At 33.2% G+C, this 27,979-nt stretch overlaps 2 protein-coding genes across 2 annotated transcripts; both read right to left on the reverse strand.

Moving 5' to 3' along the window:
• Positions 1-121: 121 nt before the first annotated feature.
• On the reverse strand, positions 122-24,356 carry LOC139512464 (glycerophosphocholine cholinephosphodiesterase ENPP6-like). Its single transcript, XM_071300083.1, has 8 exons — positions 24,252-24,356; positions 12,858-13,081; positions 12,068-12,219; positions 9,565-9,730; positions 8,737-9,032; positions 6,770-6,913; positions 2,715-2,823; positions 122-447 (listed from the first exon to the last, which is right to left on the reverse strand). Exons 2-8 carry the CDS (start codon positions 13,048-13,050, stop codon positions 317-319), a joined length of 1,191 nt encoding a protein of 396 aa, XP_071156184.1. The 5' UTR covers positions 13,051-13,081; positions 24,252-24,356; the 3' UTR covers positions 122-316.
• Positions 20,466-27,932, reverse strand: LOC139510922 (glycerophosphocholine cholinephosphodiesterase ENPP6-like). The gene is made up of 7 exons (XM_071297474.1): positions 27,743-27,932; positions 27,031-27,182; positions 26,277-26,358; positions 25,517-25,812; positions 24,711-24,854; positions 24,252-24,360; positions 20,466-20,596 (listed from the first exon to the last, which is right to left on the reverse strand). The coding sequence occupies exons 1-7, from the start codon at positions 27,930-27,932 to the stop codon at positions 20,466-20,468; spliced, it is 1,104 nt and encodes a 367-aa protein (XP_071153575.1).
• Positions 27,933-27,979: the final 47 nt, after the last annotated feature.

A 27,979-nucleotide genomic window follows, 5' to 3' on the forward strand; every position in this document is an offset into this window, starting at 1 on the left:
GGTAATTTGAATAATGTATAATACGTAAATTAATATCTTTTTTTTTAATAGAGTTCACATAAGTCAGTAACCTTAAGCTTAAATAGAATGTGGGAGACCCAATAAATTTTTGAAGGAGATAACAGTTCTTTTTTGGTAGTATGTTTGGCCATAATGTTCTTGATATCCACAATATCGCATTCATATATTTGTTAAAATTTTTATTACAAAATACTATTTTAAGATGTACAAAATTTCAGTTTCTGAAATAGAAAGTATAAATGCATTGTTAACTATTTAGTTTAACTTCATAATGTTTTTTTCAAATTCTATAAGATCATTTGAATATATCCTTCAACCTTGACCAGTCACCCTTATGCGGAAGAGGTTGTATTTTTAGTGCTTTGCACATAACTTGATAAATATCAACAGCCCGGACAGGTCCAGTCTTGTAATTCTTCTTAAAATCTAAAAAATATGAATAAGGGCAATTACAATTTGTTGTTCCCCGAGGACTTCCCTCTAGTAATAGTTTAAAGTATTTTTAACAAACGTTTGTTTGTAAATTTTACCAAAATGTGTTTTCGATTGTGATTTATTTGAAATAATCTTTTTAATAAAACTTTTTTTTCTTCAAGAATTATCAATGAGATACACTTTGTATAAGTTATATGCCCCGTTTCTCAATTTCATAAAATTCAGATTGTTCCCTTTGCTTGGTTAGATTTGTTACCCGCTCAGGTTCCACATGTGTTGATGTATTTTTTCCCTCTCCATTTTTGTAAAGCCCTGCTCACAACGAACCTACGACACATCTATACAGCGACACGACATAAAATTTGGTAAAACGCGGCTCATCTGTGGTCGTCTTACGACGATCGCACAACATTTTGTGCATCGTGACACTATCGTGTGTCGAAAATTGGACATGCACCTTTTTTGCTCTACGATTTTTTATCGTGTCACTGTCTTGTGACTGTTGTCATGTGTCTTACAATCGACGTGCGACTGTCATGCGATAAACACATTGTCGTTGGTATCAATATAATGCATTTTAATCAAACAATCGTCGCACGGCTGTCGTACGATTGTCTCACGAATACCAAATTTCGTACGATGATCGCACAACATTGATTGTCTGTCGTACGATAGTGGTACGTTTGTCGTGCAACATATTTTCGTTGTATTTAGAAGAATACAATTCGGTGGATATGAATGTTTGGAAAAACATACCGTCTACCGTTTAAACGGGATGGCTATTTCATCAGAACGATTATGCTTGGCCCTGTTGAATATGCGCCTTGGCGGACTACAACAAGAGCAAAATATGGTCCTGTTAGCGTTGATCCGAGCCCGTGAACAGTATAGGAAACAGCAAAACGCCGACGTTGGTGGGTTAGGCCATGGATCGAATGGCGCCCGATGTTTGGGCAGTACAGTACACTGATGTAAGAGTTGGAGCGGGAATCTGCCGGTGATTTTGTTGGATTCATGCGGATGGAGCCTGGCAATTGCAAGAGCTTTTTTTGAGAGTCGCATCACAGTGGCACGACAGTCGTAAGACAGTGGCATGACAGTGACACGACAGTAACACGCGCATCCATTGACATGAACACCTGAAAACTAGCCCCAAACAACTCAAAATTGTCGTACGATTATCACGCGACTGTCGCACGACTGTCCGACGACCGACTTGCGACAAACTCACGACAGTACAATTACAATTCTTTTTTTTCTCTGTCTTTAACAAATCGTGGAACCATCGTGGACATGTCGTAGCTGATGTGACCACTCAAAATATGTTTTTGACATTTTGCACGACAGCGCCATGACAACTATTTTTTAGATCTTCCACGACAAAAAAAAATCGTACGATTTGTTGTGACCGGGGCTTAAAGCAACACAAGTTCTTGAACAAAAGGAATATATGAAATGAGGTCATTCATAACATTCAATTTACAGTCACGTCTCAGTCATTACAGCTGAACGGACGTGCTGGGTCAGCTCTCCTTTACCCGCTATCTTCGATGAGGGTTTGCAGATAGATGACCAACGACTTTAATACTACTTTAGATGACAGAAACCAATCCACCGCCGTACAGTAAACGTAGTTGTTGGCGTATTCCCGCGTTAACATGCACTCGAAAACCCATTGTATCATGGGGGATTGTTATGCCGATTAACGTCCGAGGGCTGTATCCTAGGTGTTAGATGATTGACCTTCATTTCACTGCCTCACGGCTTTGGTCCTGATAACGCTTCCTGTCATCTTTAGCACTACGTCCAAGACTCATCTACCATTACTCCATCATTGAGGTTAGCGGGCTGCCGAGCTGACCAAACTGGTCCTGAAAGCAGCCGTTGTGAAGAAATAACAACAAAAATAGTAAACAAACCAAAAAGAACTCACAAAACCAAGATGACGACCTCCATAATGGCCACCACCACCTGTTCCTGGCCGATGCCGGCAAAAATTATTTAAACGCTCACCAATCGCCTTCGGGCACCGAGCTGAACGTGCGAGGGCTGTATATATATATAGCCAGTCAAGATCGTTAAAAACTTCCATTTGTTGTAAAATGAGGTAATGTGTAATGATTTTCATCGAGACAACTTTCTCTATAGACCAACATAATTATGCAAAGTAATGGTAATTCTCAAGACCAAACAATTTTGCATATAACGGCATACACTATAAGTCTCTGTGTCGACAGTTAATTTATTATTTTTTTTACCCGGACCCATCGCCAGAAAAATTCCGTGCATGTCTTCTTCTGCATTGTCGTATCCATGGTACCCCTTTGCCGGTCCATTCATGTATTTGTCAATTGAGGGCCCACCAGGCTGAAATAAATATGTATTAAGCTTTATCAAAACTTAGTATGTCCAAACTAGTTTATGTTCTTATATATTACTTCTAGATTTATATGAAACTGGCACATACAATTGAATTATGAATCTAATACACTAAAATTATGGCACAATTATGGTACAATAGTTTTTGAGACTTCAAGTACTCAAAGAGGTGATAGTACGAAAAAGGAAAATAAGCAATCGTTGCAGTGTATAAAGTAGCTTCCTATTTATAAAACAGATAATGTTAATCTTGCAGTCAGTTACAGCAAGTCACCTCCTAGTTCTTTATTATAGATTTATTTAGAGGGATCTTGCTCTGTTCTTAACGTGAGGAATGTGTGACATTCCCATAACACTTGCGTTTGATTTAGTCTTCAAAGAAATATGTGCAACGGGAAAAGGAGATTTACAGTCCGAATCGCACGAATTACAGAGAAAATCTAAGCAGGTGTACACACTTCTAATGTATCTAGAATCATGTTAAAAGTAATGGAATTACACAAAGTCAAAGGTTGTTATATTTTGTTCACTTTATTCGTTAGGTTATAATGTTTGAACATCACTTAAGTTAGTTGTGGGATTAATTTTCATACATGTAGTGTATTTCACAAGAACTACAAAAACTGAAACCTCCTTTATTTAGTGTTTCTAGGTAATTCATATTCTATCGATACCTGAAGTTTTCCAGGTTTATAGTTATCAAAGGTACCAGGATTATAATTTAATACGCCAGACTCGCGTTTCGTCTAGATAGGACTCATCGGTGACGCTCAGATCAAAATAGTCAAAACGCCAAACAAGAACAAGGTTGAAGAGCATTGAGGACCCAAACTTCCAAAAAGTTGTGCCAAATACGGCTAAGGTAATCTATTCCCGGGCTAAGAAAATCCTTAGTTTTTTTGAAAAATTAAAAGTTTAGTAACAGGAAATTTATAAAAATGACCATATAATTGATATTCATGCCAACACCGAAGTGCTGACTACAGGGCTGGTGATACATACAGGCAACAGCAGTATACCGCTGTTCAAAACTCGCAAATCTATGGACAAAAAACAAAATCGGGGTAACAAACCAAAACTGAGGGAAACGCATTAAATATAAGAGGAGAACAACGACACAACATTAAAATGTAACACACACAGAAACGGACTAAGCATTAGACAAAATCCGACGAGAATAACAAATATAACATCAAAACCAAATACATGAATTTGGGATAGAAAAGTACCGTGACACGTCTTATAATAAGGTGAATTCATACTAATTGTACGAGAAAACAAACGACACAAAGGAAACACAACGTAAAAATGTTTCACACACAGAAACGAACTATGATATAACAATGGCTATTTTCCTGACTTGGTACAGGACATTTTTAAAGAAAAAATGGTGGGTTGAACCTGGTTTTGTGGCATGCCAAACCTCGCACTTTAATGGCAATGTTAAATATAACATTAAAATGACAACACAATATTACAGGACTACAATAAAAATGAATAGGAGAACGTATTCGGCAAAGAAACACATGAATAATAGATAACAAAAGGCATCAGGTTTAAAATTCAATACGCCAAAACCGCGCCTCGTCCACACAAGACTTACCAGTGACGCCCAGATATAAAAGTTCGAAAGTAAAAAAAAGTACAAAATTATACAGCACTGAGGATTAAAAGTTGAAAAAGGTTGTGCCAAATACGGCTAAGGTTTTCTGCTTGTGATAAGAACATCCTAATTATTTAGAACATGTTCAATTTATGCTATTGCAAACTGTAAATTTTATCAAATAATATAAAAGATTTAAAACTGAAGTCTTAACTAATTATAGAAAACAAAACCCGAATGCATAATACAAAGACCAAAAAATACAGAAAATAGACACACCCGACTTAGTCCAGTCCTCAACGCAATTGTCATAAAAATGACGTCACACACGAAGTGGGGAAAAGGCACAAAAATTGCGTCACATTTGAATTTCTGAAACAGCACACAAATGACGTCACATTTGAAAAACTATATTCTCAAAAATAAGATAGAATTAGGATTGATTTAAGATTATAATAGAAATAAATACTGATATTACATTTAAACCCTCGGATACGGAAAGTCTACCATCAGTGGCATCAACAGTGGTGTAAATAGTTATCAAAAGTACCAAGATTATAATCTAATACGCCAGACGAGCGTTTCGTCTACATAAGACTCATCAGTGACGCTCAGATCAAAATAGTTATAAAGCCAACAAGAACAAGTTTGAAGGGCATTGAGGACCCAAAAATGTCATAAAGGTGTACCAAATACGGCTAAAGTAATCTATTCCTGGGATAAGAAAATCCCAAGTTTTTGGAAAAATACAAAGTTTAGTAACAGGAAAGGAGTAGGTCCGGTACGACCCCTTTTTGGCCCCAAAATATAGCAGTTTTACAAAATTGTTAAAATGTAAACTTTTATTTATTGATTGAACAGTAGAATGCTTCGGTTACATAAATATGGGCTGTTTTTGACAATACAATGCACATATATCGGGTACAAGCACCATTAAGTCATGCTAAATCACTGAAATCTTCACAATTCTAGCATTTTAGTTAAATTTTAGACGGTTTTCGTGTAAAACGAAAGTGGCCGCATTCGTGTTCATCCTTAATATTAAAATATAAGTTGTATTTTATGATAATACATAACATATATAAAGGTTGAGGATGAACACGGATGCGGCCACTTTCATTTTTGACAAAAACCATCTGAAAAGTGGCATTTTTTGGCATATTTGGTAGATTTTTCATATTTGAGCTTGAATCGGATCGTTTTTAATGACAAAATCAGTTAAAATCTTTCACATAAACTAATTGAATCAAATAAAATAGACACTTAAGTGTTTAAAAAGTGGTCAAAATCTTTCGTCAGATGAACCTGAAATTTGAGGCCAAAATCGGTCCTTACCGGACCTATTCCTTTATTAAAATGACCATATAATTAATATTCATGTCAACACCAAAGTACTGGCTTCTGGGCTGGTGATAACCTATAGGGAACGAAACGTCCACCAGCAGTGGCATCGACCCAGTGGTGTATATAGTTATCAAAGGTACCATGATTATAATCTAATACGCCAGACGCACGTTTCGTTTACGTAAGACTCATCAGTAACGCTAAGATCAAAATAGTTAAAAATTTAAACAAGAACAAGGTTAAAGAGCATTGAGGACCCAAAATTCCAAAAAATTGTTCCAAATACGGCTAAGTTAATCTATTCCTAGGAAAAGAAAATCTAAGATATTAAGTCTCTTTCTAAACATAATATGTCTTTATTTCATAAAAGGGGGAGGGAAGATACCAGAGGGACAGTCAAACTCTTAAATCGAAAATAACTGACAACGCCATGGCTAAAAAATAAAAAGACAAACAAACAAATAATAGTACAAAAGACACAGCATAGAAAACTTAAGATGAACCCCATCTTGTATCCATCTGATGAGTACAGCATTTTTCAACTGATTTTTATAGTTTTTTCTTATGCTGTACTGTTACACAACTATCCCAGATTAGTGTAGGGTTAAGATCTCACGAACATATTTAAACCCGCCACAATATTTATGTGCCTGTCCCAAGTCAGGAGCATGTAGTTCAGTGGTTGTCCTTGGTTCGTGCATATTTGTCATAATTGTTTTTCGTAAGCTGTTTTCTTAATTGATTTGTTTCAAATTTTTCATGTCGAAACTTTTTTAGCTGACCATTCGCTATAGATTTTTCTCATTGTTGAAGTCCGTACTATAATTGCTTACATCCACTTCATTTAACTTTCAAATTGGTGGATAGTTGTCTCATTGGCAATGATAACACATCTCCTTACTTTTTTTATATTAATAACACTGAAGGAACTTTGATAATGATGATGATGATGATTAGATGGAGTGACACGATTTTTGATAAACTTACTGTTAAAATGTACCATCCAAGATCAGCTACAACGATTATTGGAGCTACCAGTTTATTATTCCTATAGTGCCACCGGTCTGGTAAAGTTTCTTTCTTAAACACTTTGATATGACTATTTCCCATGCTTGTGAGACCAGTGTAAACCTGTAGAAAATATTCATATATTTCTACACTTTTCTAGCACTTGTGTTTGTTTTGACTGCAGTAGTATACCGAGTACATAGTATAAAATTGTGTTTCATATGTTGATGATAATTAAGGTAATTCCATGACCAACCATAAGATAGGCAACATAAACCAATGGAGTATTCAAACTCAAAACCGGTTGAACCTGTCGTTATATTCAAACTCAAAACCGGTTGAACCTGTCGTTATATTCAAACTCAAAACCGGTTGGACCTGTCGTTATATTCAAACTCAAAACCGATTGAATCTGTCGTTATATTCAAACTCATAACCGGTTGAACCTGTCGTTATATTCAAACTCATAACCGGTTGAACCTGTCGTTATATTCAAACTCGTGGTTGTCGTTTGTTGTTGTTGTTCATAAGTGTTTCTCGTTCAACAATTTTAATATAGGTTAGACAGTAACTGTTGGTTATCCTGTTTGCATTGGTTTGCACTAGTCATTTTTTGGAGTCCCTTATAGAATATTTTGTTGTAATGTTTTCCCCAATTTATTGTCAATTTCAAGCTGATATGAGACAGACTCAAATGTATCTCATACTTCAAGTTTGATGGGAAAGATGCATTCAACATAATCACCGGACTTTAAATTACCGGGTATTAAGTAAGATGACATCATCTATATAATGGAACGTGAAATAGTTCTACTACTAGCACACGTAAACTTTACCAATTACAGACAAATTTTAAAGGCGACAAAGCATTAGAATTAAATATAACAGGAAACAAGCGAAGAGTAAAGCATACCATCAAATAAGAATTGTACAATTAATTTTTCCACTAAGTCTGTATCCATATAACCAAATAAGGTATGATTTTTAATGAAACATTTATAAGCAATTTAGTGTTATCATTTGTCATGAATAAAAATACGTGACATTCATCGATACGGGGACTATTATATTTTTTAAGAGATTGAGAACTTTACACAATGTTGACTGCTGTACCCCTATTTTTGACATTTTCATATATTATGTTTGTTTGTTTTCGTTCACACATCGTTGTCAATATAATGCATTGTTTTTATACTGTAATACAAGTGAGAGGTTTAGCTAGCTAAAAAACCAGGTTCAATCCACCATTTTCTACATACGAAAATGTCTGGTCAAGTAAGGAATATGACAGTTGATATGCATTCGTTTGATTGCTCGAGCTATTGATAAAGGACATTTCGATTTAATTTTCCATTGGAGTTCGGTTCTTTTGTTATTTACCTTTTTGTTCTAACATGTATAGTATAAAAGACTCAGATTGAATGCGCGAGTCCCACGCCTTTTCATAGAGAGTTGGCAGTATTCACATGTATATTTAATGATAAAATTCTACTGACGAATCCATCATGTGTCTCATATGAGGGGGATATGACCTTTATCGGGACTCCTACATTGGGTTATTTTAAGCTCGGGATTTCGGGATTGACCCGTTCGGGATCCGGGAATTCTCTTTTTGAATTTCGGGATGTCGGGATTTAAATTTAGTTAAATTCGGGACCTCGGGATTTCGTGTTTCTAAGCCCGGGATTTCGGGACCAGGACCCTCCTACCCCCTAATATGTATAGAAATTCATGTGTTATAATCATAAACGTTCGTATACACTTAACAATATAACAAATATGGTTTGATTAAAGAAATATTAAGCTTTAAATAATCCTCTTTTTTTTGTGATTTTGAAAGTTTAAAGCTACAATTGTTTGATGAAGTATTAAGTTAGTATAAATTTCCTTGCGTTGTTAACCAACCACCATATTCGCAACCTTATTAGAATTTAAAAAAAACTCACCTTATCTATTTTTCCTTCTCTTGGCCATATGCTACAAACCGCACCTTTATCCTCAACAGCTATGACATCCACACTACCAATATGATCTGATATATCAATTGTTCGAGATTCCGAAATTTCTGTCATGCCATGGTCAGAAAAAATAACTACATTGGTATTCTTTTCTAAGTTATACGTTTTAAGCAATAGCAGCATTTCTTGTATAGCTTCATCAGTTTGTTTCACTATGTCAAACACTTCCTTAGAGTTTGGACCATAGCTATGTCCCCATCTGTCAACAGCATTCAAATATACTCCTGTAAAAATTAAACAAAGATTTTAATTGAAATGTATGATCCAATGATATTTTCTCTGATTTTGTTTCATACCAGTGAAATTAAAGAGTAGAATTTCAAGGATTTGAACATAAGTTTTTCCATAAGCCAATTTTATACAGATTAATAAATGGATAGCTTAAATTATTTTGAGAAACGACATGCAAATCTAAAAACAGAGAGTGAAATTACAAAAGGAAACACAACTAGCCTTGAATACACAAGGCGTACGGATATTAATTTTGATAGGAAACTCTTAAAAGGTACTGTTTAAAAGTACGTAATCATACTGCATTTTGTATATTCAATTTACGACAGCTATGCTTACAAGTAGTTATCAAAGGTACCAGGATTATAATTTATTTCGATAGACGCGCGTTTCGTCTTCATAAGACTCATCAGTGACGCTCATATCAAAATATATTGCAACAACAAGGTTGTTGCAAAGCTTGTTGTTGCAAAGCCTCTCTGCTAGTTGAAATACAAATATCTATTTGTTACTTAAAATGCTTACCGGCAAAATCAATCTTGTCTGTTTTTAATAAGTCCACAGCTTTCTTTAAATTGTTTACCGTTTGTGGAACCATCGGCCATTCATTCATTTTATCACAAAAGGTAGATGTCATGTTATGTACAGGGACATGACACCCAGGCCATTCAAACATGTATGTTCTTTTTTCCTGAAAATATTCATTACAAGCATTTGAATAATGTTACAAGTTAGACTAGAATATATTCAATGAAGGGAAAACATCTTCATATATATTCCTATTTATAAAGTGTGCAGGAAGAAAATATTTCACCCCGTAAACATGCGAATTGAATATTCCGTGGAATGAAATCATTTCTGAAAAATCAGCCTTTTTATTCTGTTTCTGATAAAAAAAAAATAATAAAAAAACCCGTCGCATTCATAAGTTGAACTACTGTGTGATTGATCGACCAAAGTCCGTTTTTTTTTAAGACAAACAGTCTGTGAAATGTCTATCTACCCTTCACGATAAGTATGTTGTTGTTCTTCCAGACAAAGTCTCAAATATTATTGTCTTTCTATGTAAATCGTACAACTACGAGTGTTTTGTATAAGAATTAGAACTCAGGTAATCGCCCATACAAAACCCATCATTTGACAAGGATGAGATTTTGGCGAATCATAAGTCCGTCATGACTTCAATGAATATTACATTGAACACCAATTTGGAGGACTTAACTTGTTTTTATTGGATATCTAAGCTTCACAAACTTACGTACAAATAACGGTACATTACCGGCTCATCTGCATGTTCGACAAAAGAATTGTCCATTCGATTGGAAAAAAAATATATCCGCAGTGAAAGAGGAGGGTCTTCAGAAATACTGTGAAACTGTTTACTCGCGTAGTGGTATTAACCATATGTGGATTCTTAAAAACTCTAAAGATATTCTTGATAATTTTAAATCTCGATCATTTTCTGAAATTGGTTCTATCAAAACCTTTGATTTTTCAATCCTGAATACCATCACTCCCAATGTTAAATTGAAAAATCGTATAAAAGAAATAATCCACCCTGTCTTTCAACATAACAATGATTGCATACGCTATAAATTTATTACTTTGGAATACCATACGGCATATTTTGTTGTTAGAGAACAAAAAGGTAAAACATGCTATACAGAGAAATAAGTGATCAGTATGCTGGAATTTCCTATTGACAACATATTTGTTGAATGCTTTATACTAATACATCGAATTTGATATACACAGTCATCTCAGTACCAGAATCTTTGACAAACGAGACGATCTTAATTTTGAATTATCAATTCCCCCCACCTTAATAACAATATACCAACTTCACCTGCATAAGGGATATACATTTCGCATCTTATTTGGTATTCAAGAGCATGTAGCAACTATTCAGACTTTGTAAAACGTCATCAGTGTCTGAGTAGAAAGTTGATGAACCAGGGTTATGTCAAACAACGTCTCATTTTTTTTTCTAAAAAAAGTTCATCTGAAGGAAGATTCTGGATACTGACGTTGTTTATCGTCTTAATGTCGTGTTAGTTTTTATTAGTTTTTTTTTAAATATTTTACTTTTATTTTTACTTTTTTACTTTTACTGTATATCATATTGGTGGTATTCATTTGACGTGGATCTGTAATTATACATCCCGTCACTGTGTTCTATGATCATTTTTCCTTCTTGTCTTTTATTTTAGCTAATATGATATCATGCCTTTTTGTGTTTCATTTTTACATATGATGTGACCCTGTACTTTTACATCCCGTAATTGTGTTATTGTGTCACGGTTAATGTTTTTTTTACATATTTGTTTGTTTTAATAGTGATTAAGGTAATACTAGTAACACAATGTTGACTGCTGTATCCCTCTTTTTGACATTTTTACCTATTATGTCGTTTTCTTTTGTTCACACATCGTTGTCAATATAATGGACTTTTATGCGACTGTCATATAAGTGAGAGGTTTAGCTAGCTATAAACCCAGGTTTAATACACCATTTTATACATAATAAAATACCTGTTTCAAGTCAGGAATATGACAGTTATTGTTCATTCGTTTGATGTGTTTGAGGTTTTGATTTTGTCATTTGATTAGGGACATTCTTCTTCGTAGTTTAGTATTTTTGTGATTTTACTTCTAATATAAAGGCTTTAATATAATTATGAGTATACATCGTACAAAATCTTTAGAATCATATCCTCGATGAGTTTTTTTTCTACATCTAAAGGAAATAAAAATTCTTTAACCGGTGCTATAAACTGACATGAATTTGCAATGAGGTGCACACTTTTATTTCGTGTTGGAGGCCTGACCGGGACTGTGATAGGCCACTGCAATACAAATGATGGGGTATTGCTATGACCTCTTTGTTCATATCATACAAAACAACTTTCGTTATGTTGCGTTTCTGAGTTACTAGTCGACATTTTATTAATATTCATATAGAAACATAATACAGATAACACTGGAAATCTGTTTGATTATCGAGCTTCACTTGTAACCAAGTTTCTTACTTGTTTAACTGCAGATATCCACAAAGGTTCAGCACCTTCAAACCAGTGTGATTGGTTTGATTCTAAATTTACCATCTTGTATTCAAAACTGCTTTGTTTTTCTTCATGGTACATATAGTTACCAACAAAGCCATGATCTTCTGTGTGTAATCCTGGAAAATCAAAGCTAGCACAAATGGTTTAAATTAAAAAGAGTTTTCTTTCAATTTCAAAATCTCAGATGAAAATAAACCTGTCTGTTATTGAATCCGTCTTGGAACGTTTTTGTAATTGGTATTTGTTGTTGGTTTGTGATCTCATTGATGTATACTATATACCTGACAGTCTATTCCGCAAGGTTTATATTTTTTATGCATGCATGACGCCTTAAAGGACATACTCTCATATAGTTTTCTGCTTTACACTTAATATTTATTAAATCAAACATTTAATATGTTCAGTGGTTGACGTTTGTTGGTGCGGTTCATCAGAGTGTCTAGTTTTTCGTTATTTTTTATATAGATTAAACCGTTGTTTTTCATGTTTAAATGGTTTTACACTACTAATGTTTAGCCCTCAATTTATTGCTTGCTATTCGGTGTGAGCCCTCCACGTTGAATGCCGTACTTTAATGGTTTGCTCTTACAAATTGTGACTTTGATGAAGAGTTGTCTCATTGACACTCATACCACATATTCTTTTATCTATATAACAGGTAAATACTAAAATAGTCAGATACATCCTTTACATCGTGTAGTTTTTGTTTAACTTAATTACTGTATATTCTAAACAATAGTAAAACTTTAATTACCTGTCATTAAAGAATAAAAATTAGGAAATGACAAAGTTGGAAAATCAGGAATCATGTAATCTGCCTTTACTCCTTGTTCAAAGAGCCGAGAAAATCCTGGTAGTTGTAAGCCAGGTATATTAAAATAATCCCATCGAAATCCATCTATTAAAAGCACTAATAACTTTTTGTTCTCAACAACTTGACTTGTCATGCTTTCTCTGGCAGCTTAGAGTGTGGTTTAACTTGAAAAAATATAATGGAATATTTTGATAATATCAAAATCCGACGTTTATATGCAATATAGACATTTGAAAGACATTTAATGTTTTGCATCTTTACAATATTTATAATTAAAATAAAAACCCAATGTTAAATATACACTAATCATGTGACTTTATAAAGTTAATATGTTAGTCTAGAAACTTCATACGGGTACACCTATGTTTCAGGGCCTGCATCGTTTTGTACCATGGTATCCTAGAGTTCAACATTTTGAAAATCAGACAGTTAACTTTCAAAAGTACGTTTAGACGTGATATGTTAACACTTTTGTAAATTAACTCATCATAGATACCAATATTAAAATTTTACACGCCAGACGTGTAGCACATGGCCTACATCAATGATACGTACATTTCAGCAGTAATAATAAAGAGTTCCAGTGTATGTAAAGTGCGGATCCTAAAATATCATTTTCACTGTATATGTCATAAATTTCTGATGTAGAATGATAAATAAACAGACGATTTTTTTTTATTTTGGAAGAAAATGAAGAAAATTAGTTAAATTGTATATGTTTAGAAATAAATAATGCTAGTAAGACACTGTAAGAGATGCGAACGGGGTTTTATCTTGCCTAAAGCTATCCAGCTGTGAAATATATACCGAAATATGTGAGTATTTAGGTCATTTCACGAACAGATCGTGCAGGTGATTTAAAACTATCAGGTAAGATGTTGTTGCAGAAACATATTCAATTCAACACAATTATTAAAGTTGTATAACGTAGAATAGGTTTTGTCATTCAGTTTCTTCATATTGAATTAAATTCCATTATGATGCTTTCTTTATGCGAGTCATGTTTACTGTCGAATAATGATATTATAAGTTCATTTTCACTGTAGAGCGATTCATTAGTATTGTATATGCGGTGCATTTTCACTATATGATTTTTATGTTTTTTATCTATTAAAGCCTTAATTTAACCGATTTGCTCAAATAATAAGAGAAGGATTTGATAAAGTTTTAACATGCGGAGGAAAGTTGGATTTAACACTCTAATAAATTCAGTAGAATAACATTTATTTCAAATGTATTCCATTCAATTTCTTATAAATTGTAGGGATCTTTATTCTTGGTTTTATTTATCCATTTCCATGACACTTCATCACTAATAACGTACATCTTGATATAGATTAAACCGTTTAGTTTTCCCGTTTGAAAGGTTTTACAATGGGGTTCTTTATAACTTGCCGTTCGGTGTGAGCCAATACTCCATGTTGAAGACCGTATTTTGACCTATAATGGTTCTACTTTTATAAATTGTGACTCGGATGGAGAGTTGTCTCATTGTCACATATGGCATCTTCTTATATCTCAGTATCTATGGCTCAAACCGAAACGGGTTAAAGAACACACCACTTTTCTAATATATTTATAATGGGCTTAAAAGAGGGACGAAAGATACCAAAGGGACAGTCAAACTCATAAATCTAAAACAAGCTGACAACGCCATGGCTAAAAATGAAAAAGACAAACAAACAACAGCACACACGACACAACATAGAAAACTAAAGAATAAACAAAACGAACCCCACCAAAAAACTACGGGTGATCTCAGGTGCTCCAGAAGGGTAAGCAGATCTTGCTCCACATGCGGCACCCGTCGTGTTACTTATGTGATAACAAATCCGGTAAATAGTCTAATTAGGTAGGTCATATTCATGAAAGGGAAGGGGATTGTAGTTACGACGTAAGGAACATATCCGATATCATTTGTGAAACGGTTATTCCATAACGGTCAACCAACTCGTGATGGCGTCCGTAAAATTTACGAAGGGATGAGTTCAACCTCACCATTTGGAACTCTTGGTTCAATAGCTTCCTTGTGAGCAGCAACCCTCTATAAAAAAAAATCATGATAGGAAATGCAAGCACGGGAATATCGTATCAATTGGGAGATATATACCCCGTATGGAGGTGCTGCTGGAATGTTGCTACTTAGAAATGGAAAGTTCACAATTGGAAAGCTGAAATCATCTCTTTTGTCGTAAAGTTTTGTTTTCAACCGACCCTCACTGTCAATTTCTAGATGTAAGTCAAGATATGAGGCCGACTTAACTGTATCTGTAGTATCCTTTATCTCTAGCTCGATTGGATAGATGCGTTCCACATAGTCACCAAATTTTGAATTATTTAGTGAAAGAACATCATTTATATAGCGAAAAGTAGAGTTAAAGGATATTGTTAACTTCTTATCTTTCTTCCTAAGAAGTTCCTGCATGAAGTCAGCCTCATAATAATAAAGAAACAAGTCGGCAAGTAGAGGGGCACAGTTTGTTCCCATTGGAATGCCGACAGTCTGTTGAAAAACACGTCCTCCGAACGTAACAAATATATGTGAATCAAGAAATCAAGCATCTTGATAATATCAGTTTCAGAGAATTTTTTGTTCGAATCAGAGTGATCCTTTACAAAGTAGGATGTATCCCTCCCTAAGACAAGATACTTGTATTTACGTTGGCCATTCTTTTTTACGAAGCAAAAATTTGTCTTTTAGTTTGGAATGTGGAATACTAGTGTACAGAGTAGAAAAGTCAAATGTTTTAATACTGTTACAAGATAAAAGAGAGTTAGATTGTATGTCCTCTAAAAGATCTTTGGAATTTTTAAGTATCCACATCTGATTCACGCCCTCTCTAGAATAGGCAGTTTCACAATAACTTTGAAGCCCGTCTTTGATTGCTGATAAAATAGATGTTAATAATTTAGAAAGAGGTTTCGTGGAGCACTTGGAAGACCCAGCAATATACCGTTGCTTGTAAGGACACTCATGTAGTTTAGGTATCCAATACAGTGATGGCAGATCCAGTTCTTCATCTTTGGTTGAAATTCCAAAGGAACACAGAACAGACCTATGATTATCCAGGATTTCCTCTTTGGTAAGTGTCGTGAGGGAATATGTTGAGTTTCCAAGTGAATTGTCAATACCTAATTCGTTTATCAAGCATTTAATGTAATGAGTTTTACATACAAAAACGATGTTGTTTGGGGCTTTATCTGCGGGGACAACAACATATTTGTCATGGAGGTAGGATAGGTGTTTTGCAACATTTGGGTCTTTAAAGATTGACGTAGCATGGGCATTGATAGACCCATTCAGTTTCTTAATTCTGATTTGTATCAACGACCTCACTGCCTTAATCCATTCGGAAAGAGTGTCTACGTCTTCCTGCTCGCGCTTAGTCCATTGCCTGGCATAATCCTCAACTGAATCCATCAAAATTTTAAAATTGTATTTCCAATTGATGGATTTAGGCTCACGATATTTCGGACCTTTCGATAACACATTTCGTAGAGAAGTGTTATTAACAATGTTGAGGTCACCGGTAATAACGTGGCCAGCAGGATTATATGTGAATTGGGAACTAGCACAAGTGCAATCAGGAGGTTTAGACCTGAAGTCGTCAATATCGAGATCCTGCAAAACGTGTTTGTAATTGAAAATTTTAGTTGCAATATGTTTGGTATAGGTATAAGAAATGATTGATACAGACTGGTATTTTCGATTGAACTAATTTATGATGAAGGATATTGCCTAAGTTGACGCCATCGATACCTTTGTTGGCAAAGGAAAGATTAAGGAAAGATCTTTTCTCTTTTTCATCTTTGCCAATGCGGACTGGCCTGAAAAGTCTGTGACTTGCAATATCCGAAATTATAGCTGTAATTTTGTATTGGTTTGAATGAGGGTTTGTAACAGTGGATTCCAAACATAAATTGAACAGAGAATGAAGTTTTGAAAGGGGTAATGAATAAAGTTTCGTGCGAATGTGATGAATACCTAACGGCTTTTGTATAAATGGCAGCAAGTCATTAATAGATACATCATGCAGAGAAGGTGATGTATAATGACGATGACCATGACTGCGTCTACGTCAAGGAGTCGAGTTGAATATATTCATCACATTCACCGAGATACACGAAGGACTAGATAGAATACCTATACCATCAATTTTGTCATTAAGTTAATATGAGTGTTGTCAAATCGTACAATTTTGCCTAACCGGTTACTCGGATAGTCGTTCGAAGGACATGGTATTGAAGCTGCATGTATCCTTTTGCACTTTATTCCTTTGCGTTTCTGCATGCACAATTTTATTAACTTTTCGTGATATCCTCGTGCATTTATAGACCTGTTTCCTTATTATATATCATTTATAACGTTACTGTCAATTTCAAGTTCCTCGTATTTTTACTGATATGCACACGATGAAACATATCCATACAAAACTGTACAACCAAATTTTTCAAACTTAATCATTACCTCTAAATTGATAAAAAAAGAGCAATTAAAAGAGATAGAAAATAAAAATAATAGAACATTACCATAGGTATTCAGTACAAATTTTAACTGATAAGCGTCCGCAAGTTGACCCCTTGATCTTATAAAATTTATCAGTTACCAAGAAACAGATAGCTCTGACCATGATCTAATTAACGTATTTCGTATTCAAACAATTCATTTTGTTGTAAAACAATGTCATTATGTTCTTGTTCGTCAACTCAAACATTTTGGTCAAACGAACATAAAATATTTATAAAGAAAAAACCAAACACTATTTGGGATATCAGCTCGCCTGGACAGTACAGTTAAGCATTTTTATTCATTTATTTACAATATATGAATATTTCATTGTATTTGTCTGCACGCCCGTAGCCGCTGCTTCAACATATCATTTTCCAATTATACACAATCTACTTAAGAAATATCTTTGTTTACAATCTTTTCAATCATGTATAATCTTAAAACACATCCACATCAATCATAAGCATGAATACATCAATTACAATATTGAAAAAAATAAGTGGCTGGGTGGGTGGGGTCAAATGGCTAGACTGAACTGTCCAAAATGCAAGCTTCGAATGACACTTAATTACACACAGATTTACCGTTACAATTCTTCCCGCTTATATTAGCTCGTGAAATACTCATTATTCTATAGTGTACCTTAAACCGGTATATCTAGTTAATATGTGACAAATGTCACTACAAATACATGTGTTCTTTACAACATTGATAAATACATTTCTTTAGTCACACTATGTTCAGATTTACAATCGAAATCACAAATAGAATTTCTCCACAAATTAAAGAATAAACGTTGGATATTGATCTCAAAAGGCGTCAACTGAAGCTTCATTTATATACCACAAGCCACTATACATCGAAGTATCCACCTAACATACTAATTTTATATTGTGTCTCTGCCATCATTGTTTTTCGTTATTCCTTTAATTTTTAGTATAAATCAGATTGTTCGTTTTCCCATACGAATGGTTACAAATTTTGAATGACGTAGCTTGTCCAGTGGTATCTAGTCGGTAGATTCTTCATTGTGTAAAATCACTGACAATTTCGCATTGTTATATCAATTAGTATTTCATAATTTTGCCTATTTAGAATAAATGATACACTCAGTATTACATTTGCATCTAAAAGATGACACGTCTTCATATATAAAACCAGAGTTTTGTAGTAACGGAAGATTGTGTGTGAAACAAGTTTTATCAAATATGCTCAAGGCAATTCAAAGTATGTACAAAATATAGTAAAAACACATAAAAATACCAGGCATATCATTTTGTATGCCAGACTTGCGTTTCGTCTATAAAAGAATCACCAGTGATGCTTGAATCAATACAGTTAAAATGACAAATCTAATACGAAAAAGGAGATCAATAAAAACCATAAATTCCAAAAAGTTGTGCCAAATAATGCTAATGTAATGCATGGCTAGGGTATAAGAAACTTAGTGTTTCTAATGATTCAATATTTTATAACCAGTACATTTACATAAACAGAACATATCAATGATTTTTCGAGTCAACATAAAAGTGCAACTAGGCGGGTTCGTATTAATCGTCATATAAAGTAAAATAACAAAAATACTGAACACCGAGGAAAAAGTCCCTAATCAAATGGTAAAATCAAATGACCATATAAATAGTTTTTTCCTTTTATTTTCACTTCACGAAAATACATCTAGAAATTGACAATGAGAACTGAAATGTACGATAAGAAATAATTTCAGCTTTCCTATTGCCTTTTTTATATCAAGATGTAGCAATATTTTAGCAGCGTCTGTAAATTTCTCAATTTTGAAGCAATGTTTCAGAGCTTGTGTTTCATATCATGACTTCCTTGATAAAGGATTGCTGCTAACATGAAAGCTATTAAATCCCAAATGGCGTTATAGTTGAAAAAAGTAAAATCACAAAAATACTGAACTCAGAGGAAAATCTAATCGGAAAGTCCATAATCACATGGCAAAATCAAATGACAAAACACATAAAAAACGAATGGACAAGAACTGTCATATTCCTGACTTGGTACAGGCATTTTCAAATGTAGAAATTATTCTTTTGACATTTTTACCGACATCATCATTATTTGGTTGACCATTAAGGAATATATGTTTAACACATGAGCACAGATCCGTTCCAATTGCCTTATCCACTATTTCTTCCCTATGTTACAATAAATAGTATTTGCCATGAGGAACATGACGGGGAACAGTTGGAGCAGAATATGATTTCCCTTGTGCACCTGTAGTATGTTGTGGACATATGTTTTTCTTTCGTATTTGTCATCGTATTAACCATTTTCGTGGACTCTGTGTTTTTGTTGTTGGTCAAGTGTTTTTTTCTCCAAAAACTAAATATTTGTATCGAAGATTCACAAATTTGTAGAAAAATTAAACCTTAATGAGAAAGGTGATGTTGCAATTTAGGATGACAATTAATAATCAGTGCAGTGTGTTAAAAAAAAATTATGTAAAAAAAATAAATGACTATAATTGAAAATTGTTGTGTAGATAGTTTAAGGAATAATAACCACTGGTTGATTGTAACTCACCAAATATTTTGAAGGCCTTTTTTAAGTGTAAAAAAATAATGATTTTAAAAAGCTATTAAGTCAAAAATTTGGGATTTTTTTAGATTCCAATTAATGAAAAGAGACGTGCATTATCCTTTTTCATGTGAATAACTAGACAAAGGTCGTATTTTCTATTATCCTTTATTCTCTTGATTGAATGGAGTAGTTGTAAAGTTGGATTCCAAGGTGAGTGCAACTTTCGAAGTGCATTTGTTATGTAATTCACAAAACAATAATTTAGAAAAAAATATAATATTGATTGAGGATTTGAATGTTGGAGCAACAAAATAAGTATCACAAATTATCATTCACAAGTTACCCAAAATAGTTATTTAAAGGTTGCCATCCGTCTTTACACAATGGACAAGCACCAACCACCGTATAAAGAGTTGCGAAAAAATTTCAACAAAGAATACCACCTCATTATTACATATTTATTCAAACTAAAAAAAGGTGATACACTATTTTCAAATAAATATATCTTTGACACTAGACCAGCTGCCCTTATGTGGAAGAGGTTGTATGTCAAGTGCTTTGCACATCACTTGATATATATCTACTGCTTTAACAGGCCCATTTTTAAAGTTCTTTTTAAAATCTGAAAAGAGAGTAATAATATGAAATAGTTTAATACTTTATTCTTAACACTACGAATTAGGAAAACAATGTGGTATACAGACGACTGGAACAAGCTATAATATGGATTCATTATTATTCGATGGATACCAATTTTCGTGGACTTCCTTGGTAAAGGCGAACCACGAAACTAAATGTTAAAAAAATGTCAAATTTTCTATAGGCATGTATGCCGACTTTTGCAAAACCATGAAATCAAATATCAACAAACTTCTAAAAAGAAGATGTGGAATGCAAATGAGACAACTATCCACAAAAGACCAAAATGAAACAGACATTAACAACTATAGGTAACCGTGTAACTATGTTTTCCTTAATCCATGATAATAGGTACCCAAAAAATAAAATAAATCCAGTGTAAAGAACAAAGTAACAAGATGAATAAGACTTACAAATGATCTTTTAATAGAAATCAATTATTTATATGGATTTGTTCTCAAAGTTTTCAAGATGTATTCAAGATTGCAACTCAATGCACACACACAATATTTAATATCTATAAAGTTTTAAGCTATCTCGTATATCCTGTGGCTTCTTAACCTATACTTATATTATTCAGAATATAACAACATGTTGTTTAAAAGATGATATAGAAGAACTAACAAATATTATTGCACAGTCATTGCAATAAACCAAAAACAAACAGGCTTTAGGATGCCTGAATTATTCAAAAGGTAAATAAATTAAAAACAACACCAGTTGCAATCTACACACATTTAGTGACATAGAATATATTGATTGATTGGTTGATGGTTGCTTTAAGGCGCATTAGCACAATATTAGAATACATGGTACAGTTAATAAAAATCCATCCTCCAAATATCCCAATGTTGCCCATATTTTTTTGAACTCGTTGAAAACTTTTTACTAAATATCTTTCAAGAAAAAGTAGGTATGAGATTGTTGACAATGTCATCTCTATATAAGGGGCATCAACCGAATAAAAAAAGTTTGTCTGCACTCTTATAAGACCTTGCTAATAGCCTTTGATATAATTTTAAAATGCCACAAGATATGTAGGTGTGAGAGTGCTTCAAATGATATTTTTCAAGGGGCATAACTCCTTTAAGGATGTTTCTTTGTTTGGCACTGATTCTCAAACTTGCTGATCTAAATCTATGTTATAAGTTTCATATATATCTAGCAAGAACTGTACACTTCAGAATACAAACAATGCAGCGTTCTGTTTTACTAGTTTCCAAAGAAAGTATCTTAAAAACAGTGTGGCTGTGGCCATTGATTGACACATTAAATTCATCCATTGACTGGGACAATTTAGGTGAACGTTTGTATGTAACGACCTCTGCTCACTATGTACTTTTAAAGACACTTACACTATGGGGTCACCAAAGGTTCTCAACACCTTAATAAAGTAATTCGAAAAATTAATCAGAAATAACACGATGTTTTGATTTATATCAATTATATAAATCAAAACATAAAGGTTATTCCTGATTAATTTTTCGAATTATTTTATAATTAAAGGCGTTAAGAAACCTTTGGTGACCCTACAGTTTAAATGTCTATCGTAGGTACGTCGTGAACAGTGGTCGTTACAGACAAACGTTCACGTAAATTGTCCCAGTCAATGGATGAATTTAATGTGTCAATCAATGACCACAGCCACACTGTTTTGAATTTCATTCTATAATCTTTAAAATAAATTTGATAATAATCTTCCCAATAATTGGCAACTCAAAGGAACACAATTCCTTTGAAATAGTATGTTGGCACTAATTTTGAAATTGGAAATAAGTTATATACAAGGATCTGAAAATTTGCCTAATTTCAGTAATTTTGAGATAACTTAAAAGTTGGTGCCCTTTTTCTAAAAAATATTTTTCAAAATCACATAACGAAGCATGCTCATACTTTATAGCCTCGTCGAACTTGTATGACTCCTGCATCGCATTTACTTCATGAATTTTCCGACAATTTTCCTAAAATCATTCAAGAGCAATTAAGTGGAGGAACCAGTTTAAAAATGAAATGATTTTAATGACTCAAAACGATAAATTTCTCACACATCGCTAACATTTCTTTCGATTTTGAAGACAAAACTTAAAACCGGATGTTTAACATGTATACTTTAATATAAGTTGCATACATATTTGACAATTATATACAAGACCAGACACACAGACAGATGGACATCGTGTATTTCTTATTCCCCCTGCACTTTGTTTATCACGAGATTAAAAAAGGTAAGTTTGAACAAGAATGTGTCCATAGTAAACTGATGCCCCTCTCTCACTCTCCTTATGTTCAGTGGACCATGACATTGGGCTCAATACTCTAATTTGGCATTAAAATTAGAAAGATCATACCATAGGGAACATGTGTACTAAGTTTTAAGTTTATTGGATAACTTCATCTGAAACTACCTTGACCAAAATCTTTAACCTTAAGTGGGACAGCTGAAGGGAAAAACAAACAGACGCACAGACCCAAAAACATAATGCCCCTAAGTGGTGACTATGTATCTTACATTTGGCCTGTAAACAATTATGTGCGAGGTAAATAGGATGTACAAGATTTTCTAAATTTTCAATTATAATGTCATTTGTCAACAATTCCTACTAACAATTCAGAACCATATTTACTTAAAAAATACAAAATTTCTTCGATGCAACTGAAATTGGTTTTGTCAATACTTCTTTTACAAAATCTAAAAAAAAATCTGCAAAGATTAAGAAGATCCTACAGGTGTCAATAAGTTTCAACAAAGATACAATTTTCAGAGTTGAACAACTTTTTCCCTTCAAGAACAAGCATGCTAACCATTATTTAATCAAAGATTTGACTTCAAGCTGAAACTTAACTTAAATCATCAGAATGACAATTTAACTTGAAATGCTATTGACTCTACTTAATGAAGATGAGGTATCAACTTGTTCAATAATAGGAATTTTCTAAAACTTCTTGTTGTGGACCTTGTTTTTTTTTTTTTTTTGGTCTAAATACATTGAAATTAAGAAATCAGTTATTTTAAATGGTTTATACAGGGAAAAGTAAATCATTTCATTATTTAGAAACATTGAACAAAGACCCCGTAAATGTAATGTTTCTCAAAGTCCACATTTTAAACTTACATTGTGATGAGTTAAATAGAAAGATTGTCGTCATCTCTAGATAAAAAAAAAAGTGAATGAATCTGTGTTTTATGATAATCAGAGGACGCTCTTTTGGTGATATCAATTGACTTTGATATCTGGCGCGAAATTTTTAAATTGTTAATTTCAATATTTAGTTTGTACATTAGTTTAGATCATTAGTGCGAATAATTATTTTTTAAGTGCATCTCACGCTATGTTCCACTAATTTAAAAAAAGTCTAATATTTTCTTTAGAATATTCGCAATAAATAATTGATATTTCCATTAAAAACAAGTGAAATAATTTCTGATGCAAATATTATATATGATAAAAAATAAGTAAAAGTTAAAAAAAAATATGCAAACACTGAATTATTCAACACAATAACAGTAGTTTTTTTGTGCATTTGTGTTACAGTAAATATCAAATATAGTTTAATGATTCTCGGTGTACGTCTTATGAAACATAAAATTCGATTTAAAAACAATTGATTTAAAAAAAAATAAAGACCATAAAACCTACCTGGGCCACAAGCTAAAAATATACCACGCATATCTTTCTCTGCATTATCATATCCGTGATGTCCTTTAGCAGGTCCATCGCTATAGTTGTCTATGCTTTGTCCTGAAGGCTACAAAAGTCTGTATATTTATAACATGATATATGTGTTCTTTAAATATTTATTGACTTTGAATCATTGCTGAAACTATTGAACATATCAAAATTGCTGATCTGTATAAGTCATGTCGTTGTGTCGTTCTATGTGAATGTATAAGGGACAATAAAACATAGAAAAATCTAAATATTGAAGTCAAGACTTTCATTATCATCCTGAACAGCTGGTTGTCTCTTACATGCTGGTACTAAGATTGACAAATGAATGCCAGAGAGGGCAATATATTGACTATCGTGTATTTGCTTGACTTTATTTTGTTTCTCTAAAAACATTATTTTGAATATACTATAAAGTAAGAAACTCACAGTTAAAATGTACCAACCAAGTTCTGCTACAACAATTATGGGTGCTACCAATTGACTATTTTTATAACGCCATCTTTCTGGTAAATTTTCCTTTTTGTAAACTGTTATATGCTTGTTGTTCATTTGTCGTAGATTAGAATACACCTAAACAAATAGTAATGAGTTGAGGGTCAATATCTGCATAACAGGTATTCAAAATTAATGGCATACTGTAAACGAAAATCGGTTTGGAAGCAAAGCAAAAAGACATGAAAAAAACCACAACAAAGACTAATGAATCAAAAGATAGAAAAAATATAAACACTTCATCAAAAGTAAGTTGAAAGGTATACGTCTATTCGACAGCAACCAGAAACCAACAACAATATATATAAAAAAACCATTCAAAGGTCAATTTACAGTCTTCAATAGATAAATTTATATGTAAAAAAAAAAAACTAAACTCTAAATCACTCGTAATAGAAGTATAACTTATCCGAAACTTATAAATCATACTTCTTTGACCCCAATTTTTTAAATTAGCAGACAACGTTAACATTTGACATACATATGGATGGGTATGGTCATTATTTTTCCTTCAATAGAAAAAACATTTGGCTTATAATACGCAAACTTATATATAAGTAGGATTCAATATTTCAGAGGAATTTGCAGGATTACTTTTCCGTTAAAGGGAATACATTGTCTAAATTAAGGAGGTTGGTGTCAGTGACCAACTAGTGATTTCCGAAAATTTAGGTACGATTCTTTTTTTGGAAAAGGTTAAGTTGATGTCTAAGCTTTATGATTAGAAAATAAATACTTACTTTTTCTACTTTTCCTTCTCTTGGCCATATGCTGCATACAGCTCCTTTATCCCTGACAGCTTCTACATCCGCATAGCCTATATGATCTGATATATCAATAGTTCTAGACTCAGAAATTTCTGTCATTCCATGGTCAGAAAATATAACTATATTTACTTTGTCCTCTAAACCTTCCTGTACTAACATATCTAACATTTGTTTGATAGCTTCATCTGTTTGTCTGATAATGTCTTTTAGCTCTTTTGAGTTAGGACCATAACTGTGTCCCCCATCATCTACTACATCCACGAATACACCTGAAAAAGAGAATTGGTGGTTTCATATGTTTTACGCTGCACGGTCTCTTTTTAATACTAGTAATAAAATGATTAGTTGATGGATTATTTGTTGTTAAACATCTGGTAGTATATGTTTCGTAAAATCTAAGCATCATATAAAAGCTAAGTTAACTATTTCAGAGGAAATTACACATGTTTCTGGATAACTCCAAAAGAATCTCTCCAAACAAAACCATTTTGGAAGCTACACACCTTAAACTGAAATAACATATCAGCTTTGCCTGTAGTAGCTGCAATTTAGTTTTAGTGTTATGCAAAATTCATACACAGAAACTTCGCAATCGAACCCTATAATACAATTCGTGCTAGTGATAATTTACTGACAAAGCAATCCGTACCTGCCATGTCTATTTTATCAGTTTTGAATTTGTTGAAAGCTTACTTTAAATTCTTCATCATATGGAGAATCATTGGCCACTCGCCCATTTCATCGTAAAATGTTGATGTCGTTCCTTTGTTTGGAATATGTCCGCCAGGCCACTCAAACATATTTGTTCGCTTTTCCTAAAAAAATATATATACTAAAGCTAATATATTACATCTCTTGTATGGTCATGGTCAGTTTGATCTGATCAAAACACACCGTTTGCATGGAGCTACCGTGAACACATACATACATGCATCTTTAGTTTATCATCTAACTCATCAATTATCCGTATTCACCTTAGCCATTTACATAATATATTATTTGGGACAAAATTGAACCTGGTCAAGTTTAAAGAGCCTTTATATCAATGTTATGTTTTTAAACTGTATTTCTTTGCTCTTTGTCGATTCTCTTATTTTAGTCTTGGTTTAAACATGACCGCACTAAAGTATTTAGGTTTTATAAATGATCATTAGCATACCTCTGAGTAAAGTACATGTGTTTTTTCTATTGCTTGCATATCTCTTTTTAATAACATGAACAATACATTCTTATAGTGGGTTCCCTTGTATAAATGTTTCAATTAGGAAGTTGGTCGTGTAGGCTTGACACCATTGAAACCTGTTATTCTGGCTTTGAAACCGAAGGCAATACAACAGTAAGATGTCATGTTCCTGCATATGCGTTACAATAATTAATGAGACCAAATTTTCTAGTATCTAGAGCGTAAGTTTTGACACTGTTCTTGTATTTAGACAGCAAGCTTTTCATTCAAAACTTCACGTTCTGGCGAAATTATATTTACTCACTTGTTTTACTGCAGTAATCCAAAGTGGTTCAGCACCTTCAAACCAGTGTGATTTTTTCGATTCAGCGGTTTCCATCTTAATTTCAAAGCTGTTTCCACGTTCTTGATTCCACATAAAATTACCAACAAATCCATGATTTTCAACATGTAGTCCTTTTAAAAGACAATTTCATGTCAGAAAACTAGAAACTTATGATGAATTGTTTCAATAACGAACATTGAAATTTGAAATACTAAGGCTTTTCCACCTCAGGAATAGATTACCTTAGATGTATTTGGCAAAATTTTAGGAATTTTGTTCATCAATGCTCTTGAACTTCATACTTAACCTTTATAACTTTTTTGGATTCGAGCGTCACTGGTGAGTCTTTTGTAGACGACACGTGCAAGGACATGCATTTACCGTGTATCTGTTCTGTATATCGATCATTTCAAAAATGAAGACAGCTAACATAAATATGTAAAATATGTCAAACCTTCTTTATTAGAAATCGTAGTCCAGTTCCACAGTATGCATTGAAATTAGAAGACCTTTAAAACAAGGACGAAAGCAAAAAAAAAGAAAAAAAAAGCAAATATCAAATAGCTCATTTCAGCTAGATAAGGCTGAAATTTCTGTAAGTAGGTTTAGCTTTTACGTTCTAATAAATTATGTTATGCTTTGAATTACACGAGATAGCCAGCACAAAAAGTAATCTTTATATTATTTTTACCTGTCATTATTGAGTAATAATTTGGATATGACAATGAGGGGAAATCAGGAACCATATAATCTGATTTTATCCCTTGTCGAAACAGCTGTTTAAATCCTGGCAGCTCTAACCCAAGTATGTCAAAGTAATCCCAACGAAAACCATCAATTAAAAGCACCAATAACTTCTTCGTCTCTCTTTTGTCTGTCATTTTGGTATTGAAAAACTAAAAACATAAATAATTGCTCAATGTTTCTA

Source organism: Mytilus edulis, chromosome 2 (assembly GCF_963676685.1).
Source record: "Mytilus edulis chromosome 2, xbMytEdul2.2, whole genome shotgun sequence".
Classification (NCBI taxonomy): domain Eukaryota; kingdom Metazoa; phylum Mollusca; class Bivalvia; order Mytilida; family Mytilidae; genus Mytilus; species Mytilus edulis.

Coding starts and splice junctions, on each gene's coding strand:
- LOC139512464 (XM_071300083.1), bottom strand. CDS start 13,050: ATGACAAGTCAAGTTGTTGAGAACAAAAAGTTATTAGTGCTTTTAATA. Junction 12,220..12,857: donor TTTTTATTCTTTAATGACAG/GTAATTAAAGTT, acceptor TTGATTTTCCAG/GATTACACACAGAAGATCAT. Junction 9,033..9,564: donor AGACAAGATTGATTTTGCCG/GTAAGCATTTTA, acceptor TAATTTTTACAG/GAGTATATTTGAATGCTGTT.
- LOC139510922 (XM_071297474.1), bottom strand. CDS start 27,932: ATGACAGACAAAAGAGAGACGAAGAAGTTATTGGTGCTTTTAATTGAT. Junction 26,359..27,030: donor GGATTACTGCAGTAAAACAA/GTGAGTAAATAT, acceptor ATATTTTTTTAG/GAAAAGCGAACAAATATGTT. Junction 24,855..25,516: donor GAGAAGGAAAAGTAGAAAAA/GTAAGTATTTAT, acceptor CTATTTGTTTAG/GTGTATTCTAATCTACGACA.